Genomic DNA, 7,056 nt, shown 5'->3' with positions numbered 1-7,056 from the left:
TTTTCACAGTTTTTCCCTCCAAACTAACCGTGGTGAGTAAAGCTGTTGGCTGCAGGTAGTTAGGTAAAGATGACTAGCTAATATCAATACAGCACCTTAAGCTTGTTAACTAGTAGCCTGTAGGCTGCTGGTGTTGTTTGTGTTCAGCTACGATTCATTTTGCCCCCAAAAAGTTGATTCCCCCCCTGTACGTCTGGAGCCGGGGCTGAGTATAACAGGGAGTCTCTAAGAACCCCCCGCCCCTTCGCTCACACACATCGCTCAACCAGACAGCTATTTGTAAGCCACAGGGGGGCCCAGAAATAGTTTGGAAACCACTGGTCTACAGTATCGGATAATTCAGAAATATTTATATTTTGTAAATAGTCTGCTATTTTACTCTCATCACAGCAAGTGTCAGTGTCTCGGTATAAAACCTTGTAAAATTCTGCAAACGTTTCAGGAATATCTTTAGGTTTTAGGATGGATTTATTGCCCGATTTCAGCTTTTGAACTACATTTGGGAACTGTTGTTTTTTAAGTCGGAAGGCCAAAAGTCTGCTCGCTCCATTTCCATTTTCATAATACTGCTGCTTGGCAAAACGAAGGTTACCCTCAATCTTTTCTGATAGTAAGTCTTGGAGCGCTCTGCGTGTTGCACTCAAATCATTCAGAATCCTGGATGCTCCAGTCTTTTTATGTTGAAGATCCAGATCCCGAATTTTATCTTCTAAATATTTCTGTTTGGCTGCCTTTGTCTCTTTTTTCCTGTTGTGTGAGAGATGATGCTAGCTCTTAAATAGGCCTTTGCACAGTCCCACAACATGATAGGAGATGTTTCAGGGGTATTGTTTACATTTAAACAATTTTTGAGGTCTGATTTAACAAAAGCAATAAATTCCTTGTTATTAAGAAGAGAGGTATTAATTAAACGATGGTGTCAATCCTATATTCCACTTGAGAGTAACGTGTGCGTGGTCAGAGATTGTGATGGGCAATATTGTAATATCCTCGATTCTGTGTAGCTCGGCCTTAGCAGTAATAACGTAATCTATTCATGAGTAAGACTCTTGTCGGTTTGAGTACAATGTAAAATTTCTTTCCTTTGGGAATTTGGATCGCCACACGTCCACTAATCCAGCTTCCACAGGCATATTTGTAAGTATTTTACCCATCTTTGATATGGGGGTCTGAGAGGCTGGTTGCCTATCTAGATTTGACATTACGCAATTAAAATCCCCCCAACAATCACTAGGCTGGATCTGTACTCTGCAATCATATTGAAAACTGACTTAATAAACCCTGGAGCATCTTTATTAGGAGCATACACATTTATAAAGGACACTGCTGTTCCATCAATTATCCCTTCTATAGAAATCTACCCTCCCTGTCTTTATGTACTAACGTTTCAGGATGCTGAACACTAAGACAATGAAATAAAATAAAAATACTAATGCTTTGCTGTACAATATTTTCAAAACTAAGATTCAAATGTTCCATTTTTTAGATGTAATAAGATCCTCGGAGAACAAAAGGATCAAAACGCTGAAAACACAAGTGTGCATTGCTAGCATAATGCAAGTAGTGGGTTTAAGTCCCTAGCCACTATAGAAAGCAGCAGCAAACACAACCCAAAGAGAATTGGATGTGTAGAAAAACAACAAAAAGGAGAACAATTAAGAGTGTGGAAGTTCAGGCTCCTGTGGGTGAGAATAAGTATGGCTACTATAACCACAACATAACATAAATACAATACTACGTGAAGCAGATCTAATTATGACTTCATAATGTAACAAGGTTGGAAGTGACAGTGTTAGGCACCTTTCAACGAAACGTAAAAGTTTAGAAAAGTAATATTGTCGAACATGCTCACATTTAGCTTTTGAGCAACTTAAGACACAATATTTCAGAGTTGAGATCTACTGATCCTAGATGTGCCATATTAGCATTTGCGGCTTCGCTTACGTTTCAGTTCCAGTTATTGCAGCGGGGGTGGCTTCCTTATGTAGTCCATGGCCTTCACAGGGGGACTCTGCAATGGACACTGTGGGCAATTCTCTTGGATTGGCAGACCGAGGTGGTGGTGTGAAGCGGCCGGGATGAGGATCAGTGCCTCCGAAACCGAGGCCATGGTCTAGAGCAGGGGTGGGCAATCCTGGTCCTGGAGGGTCGGTGTCCTGCAGCTCTTAAATCTCTCCCTGGTCCAACACACTTGAATCCAGCAGCTGAATCTCCTCCTCAGAGCAGTCAGGTTCTCCAGAGTCCTGCTAACGACCTCATTATTTGACTCAGGTGTGTTGAAGTAGAGACACATCTAAAAGTTGCAGGAGACCGGCCCTCCAGGCCTGGAGCTGCTCACCCCTGGTCTAGAGCCAGAAAAGGATAGAGTGCCTCTCCGGGTCGGGGAAAACATCCTACCCTACGTGCAGGACTTTAAGTATTTTGTGATTTTGGTCACAAATGAGGGGAAAAATGGAGCGGGAGATCGACAGGTGGATCGGTGCAGCGTCTGCAGTGAAGCGGGCGCTGAACCGGTCTGTCATGGTGAAGAGAGCTTAGCCAAAAAGCAAAGTTCTCGATTTACCAGTTGATCTACGTTTCTACCCAAAGCTCACGATCACGAGCTCTGGGTCATGACCAAAGGAACGAGGTCACGGATACAAAATGAGCAGTCAAAATGAGTTTTCTCATGTCTGGGCTCTCCCTTAGAGAGAGAAGCTCAGTCATCTGGGAGGGAGTCAGAGTAGAGCGGCTGCTCCTTCACATCGAGAGGAGCCAGTAGAGGCGGCTCGGGCGTCTGGTCAGGATGCCTCCTGGTGAGGAGTTCACGTCCCACCGGAAGGAGGCCCAGAGGAAGACCCAGGACACACTGGAGGGACGATGTTCCACTGCTGGGAACGCCTTGGGATTCCCCTGGAGGGGCTGGAGCAGGAGGCTGGGAGAGGGAAGTCTGGGCCTCCTACTGAGGCTGCTGACCCCACGACCCGATCCCGGATAAGAGGAAGAAGATGGATGGATGGATAAAAAACACATTAACATGAATCCAACATGGCCGCCTTCACCCAGAGCAGTTCTAATCCAGGTTCTACCTGCACCTCTGCGTCCTGTGGTTCCGTTGGTTCTGATGGTTCTGCTGGTTCTCCAGGTTCTATCTGTTCCTGTGCGCCGTGTGTAACAGAGGAAGTGAGTACGTGCGCCGCCTGTCTCTGCGCTGGGTGGACGTCGTCCACTTGGCGCTCTACAACCTGTCCATCAGCAGCAAGAAGAAATACTTTGAGCTGGATGAGATTCTGGCCTTCGTCTCCACTAACTGGGACCATCTGCAGCTGGGAAAGGTAACGGAACCGCCAGACCTGGTTCCGACCCAGATGGACCGGCCCTGACCCCTCCTGTCTCTGTCTGTGTCCTCAGCTGTCCAACAGTCCTCCAGCAGAAAGGGGGCAGCACCTGCTGGACGCCCTCAACAAATACAAGAGCAAGTAAGCAGCTGGGTCTGAGTGTTCCTGTGTCCAGAACCGGGACATCTCCTGTTTTGGGCCTGGTTCTAGACGCGTGTCCTCTGGTGGGTTGGACTCTGAGACGTGTAGACGTTTGTCTCCAGGTTTCTGTGTGGGAAGGAGATGAAGAAGAGAAAATGCATCTTCTGCCTGAGGACCCGCGTCCCCCCCAGCCCCCCCTCCAAGCTGTTTCCTGAGCGCGCTCAGAGCGACGCTGGGCGGGGCTCCAAGAAGCCCGCTGCCAGGTGAGTTCTGCTGTCCCCAGGTGTCCCCCAGGTCCAGAAGGTTCTGCAGGAATCCAGGGATGCCCCGGATTCCTGGGTCGGGTCCTGAGGACCAAAACCCGGCTGGTTTCTTGTTGTTGGTTCTGAAACCAACAACAAGAAAAGTCTGGTTCCGGTCATGTCAAAAGTGCTGGAGAAAATGATTCTGGAACAACTACTACTGCATTTAGACAGTAACAATCTTCTGCATCCGCTTCAGTTTGGTTTCAGACGGCAGCATTGCACAGAGACCGCTGTAGGTTTGCTGCTTGAAAAGGTTAAACAATCACTTGACAAGGGACAAATTACTGGTGCAGTTTTTCTTGATTTGAAAAAGGCCTTTGATACGGTGAATCACAATTTACTGATCTCAAGGCTTTCATCATTTAATTTCTCAGAACGGTCATTGTCTTGGTTTAAATCATATTTGGAAGATCGTGGACAGTGTGTTGTCATTAATAACAGTAAATCTTAACAGGGATTCCACAAGGAACCATCTTAGGTTCAGTCCTTTTCAGTTTGTACGTTAACAGTCTTCCTGAAATTTGTCCTGAAGTCAATCTGCAAATGTTTGCTGATGACACCGTTGTTTACACATCGGACCAAACGGTATTGTTGTTAGTGAAAAACTTCACAACAGTCTGCAGAGATTATCAACATGGCTGAAGGATTCTTGCTTAACTCTCAATACAAAGGAAACAAAGTGATTTGCTATTCAGTCAAGAAAACATCATTACAGTCCTTGAACATTCAGATCAATGGGATCCTATTGAACAATATCACAAGAGAAATATTTAGGAATAATTCTGGATGCTCAGTTAAATTTTAGGAGCCATGTTGATACAATCTGCAAAACTGTTGGATCAAATATAAATTGTTTTAAAGTTATTAGACATTGTTTGACACTTCACTGTGCAGAGACGTTTTTGAACTCACTGATCCTCATTTTACCTGCGGAGCTCCTGTCTGGGCTCAGACTGGGCTTTATATCAAAAGCCGATTAGATTCCATCACCGTCACATTTTAGCTAAATTTGGCATTTTGGATTTTACAAATTTTCTAAATTATAATGTATTAAAATTGATTTTTAAGTGTTTAAATGGACTTGCACCTACAGCACAGAGACTGCAGGGCAACAGCAGATCTACCAGAGCAGCTTTAGATGGAAGCTGTAAGGTTCCCTTTCGAAGAACCACCTTTGCTCAAACTGCTCCGTCAGTGAGAGGATCTGCAGTTTGGACTCACTTCCTGTTCATTTAAAGTCTGTAACCAGTTTTAATGCGTTCAAAATTCAAACAAAACTTTGGTTATGTCAAAAACAGAATTGTACCCATTTTTAATGTTTTACATTTTTCTGTTTGTTTACATTATGTTGTGCTATTTTAAATGATTATCACTTCAATTTTTAGTTATTTTTTAAAAAGCCCAACTAGGGAAAAGTGCTGCGAATTAGCTGTTGCACCACGATGCAAACATGGGATGATGTTTTATTCAGTTTGTCTATGTCGATGTGTGTCTGTCCCCATCAAATAAACTTTAAAAAAAGAAAATGTAGTCTGTCAGCTGGACGGAACCAGCAGGGTTCTGATGGGTTCTGTGTTGACTCCAGTGTTCTGGCTGAGAGGAAGAAGAAGAAGTCCAAGTGGTTGCTTGAGGACGCCATTCCCACCGTAAGCCTCTTCTTCTTCTGTGGTTTTTAGGTCGGGTCAGGCCTGGTCCAGTCCAGTCCAACCTCACCTGTATGTCATTGCAGAGCGAGCTGAGCTGCAGCTGGACCTCCAAGATGGCCACCATCTTTGACTTCTCGCTGGATGAGCTGCAGAGCCTCCAGAGGTGAGCTGTGGCAGGTCAAAGGTCAGGTCTTCCTCTATGGCGCTCACCCTCTTCCTCCTCAGCAGCTCCCGGAGCGTCAGCGTCGACCGGGACTCCGGCACCGGCTCCGGCTCCTCCCGCTGCAGGTAACCCTCCCATCTGCGGCCAGTTACCAGGGCAACAGCAGGCTAACACCTGGGCTGACCTGATGTCTCTCCGCAGGAGCAGAGTGGGCAGCAGGAAGAGGAAGTTACCTAGCAACAGCTATAGCCAGTGGGCCAATCGCAGCGAGGTGTGGGAGGAGCCGTCTGATGACCCCGCCCACTTGACCTCTGAGCCCTCCTGCTTCCTGTCTGACTCCGCCCACATCACCTCCAACTCCTCCATCCTTCACTCCTCCATCTCCTCGTACTTCGGCGCAGTGGGCCGGCTGACCAATGGCGAGCGGTACCAGGTTCTGGCCCGCCGGGTCACATGTCAAGGGACGGTCCAGTACCTACTGGAGTGGGAGGGGTCAACACCTTATTAGGAGGCCCAGGTGTGGGAGGAGCTCTGATTTGATTGGTCCTCTCCTGTCCAGGGGACGAGTCATAGCCGACCTGTGACCTTTACAGGCAGTATTTAGCCCACCAGGTGTTCTAGTCAACCAAAGACTGTAGTTCCTCCTTCTGACTCTAGTGGAGCTCTCCTCCACAGCTTCTTATCTGTTAAACAGAGTTGTATCTTCAACGCCCCCTAGCTGTTAAACAGAAGCACATGTTTATGGGGTTCACATGTCCCTCAGGTCACATGTTTACAAGCCCCGCCCCTTTTCTGTTACTGAAGTCTGATTGGTCTGAGTCTCTCCATGTTGCACTGTGGGCCAATCAGAATCTATGCAAACACCCACCTGAACATCAGCAACAGTTAGCTCCAAGCTAACGCTGCCATTGATGTGAATGAGGAGTGCTAGCAAAATCTGAGATGTTAAACTGTCACTCTGTCACTTTAAATGCTGCCATGGTAACCATGCCCCACTCCTATTGGCCTGGTGGACGGCTGTTTTGATCATGTGACGGTTCAACCATTCACAATAAAGTTATCTGACCTTTGACCTGTTGCTGTGTCTGTGTGGGTTTATGTGGAGAGTTCTAGTCCTGGTCCTGGTTCTGGGTGAGGTAGTGAGAGTGCAGCAGGCGATTATCTGAATCCAATTAAGGTGTTAAAAATCACGTGAAGAAAAGCAGCAGCTCACTGTCAACAACGTGGGTTCTACGAGGGACGGGTTCTACGAGGGACGGGGGTCTACAGAGGGACGGGTTCTACGAGGGACGGGTTCTACGAGGGACGGGGTCTACAGAGGGACGGGTTCTACGAGGGACGGGTTCTACGAGGGTCGGGGTCTACAGAGGGACGGGTTCTACGAGGGACGGGTTCTGTTGAACTGTTGGACTTATTTCTCACTGAGAAGACAAACTGGAGCTTGAACCTGCTGGTACGTTGAATGTTTAATGAATGAATACTTT

General features: G+C 46.8%; 1 protein-coding gene across 1 annotated transcript in view; it reads left to right on the top strand.

Moving 5' to 3' along the window:
* phf19 (PHD finger protein 19) overlaps window positions 1-6,644 on the top strand; it is a 19,004-nt gene extending 12,360 nt beyond the window's left edge. The window contains 4 exon segments of the mRNA XM_007578286.2: window positions 5,362-5,409; window positions 5,493-5,572; window positions 5,635-5,697; window positions 5,774-6,644. Coding sequence (XP_007578348.1) covers window positions 5,362-5,409; window positions 5,493-5,572; window positions 5,635-5,697; window positions 5,774-6,080 — 498 coding nt within the window. The 3' untranslated portion in view covers window positions 6,081-6,644.
* Window positions 6,645-7,056: the final 412 nt, after the last annotated feature.

Source organism: Poecilia formosa, unplaced genomic scaffold (assembly GCF_000485575.1).
Source record: "Poecilia formosa unplaced genomic scaffold, Poecilia_formosa-5.1.2 Scaffold473, whole genome shotgun sequence".
NCBI lineage: Eukaryota > Metazoa > Chordata > Actinopteri > Cyprinodontiformes > Poeciliidae > Poecilia > Poecilia formosa.
The sequence above is the reverse complement of the archived record's forward strand: the minus strand, read 5'-3'. Positions and strand labels throughout refer to the sequence as shown.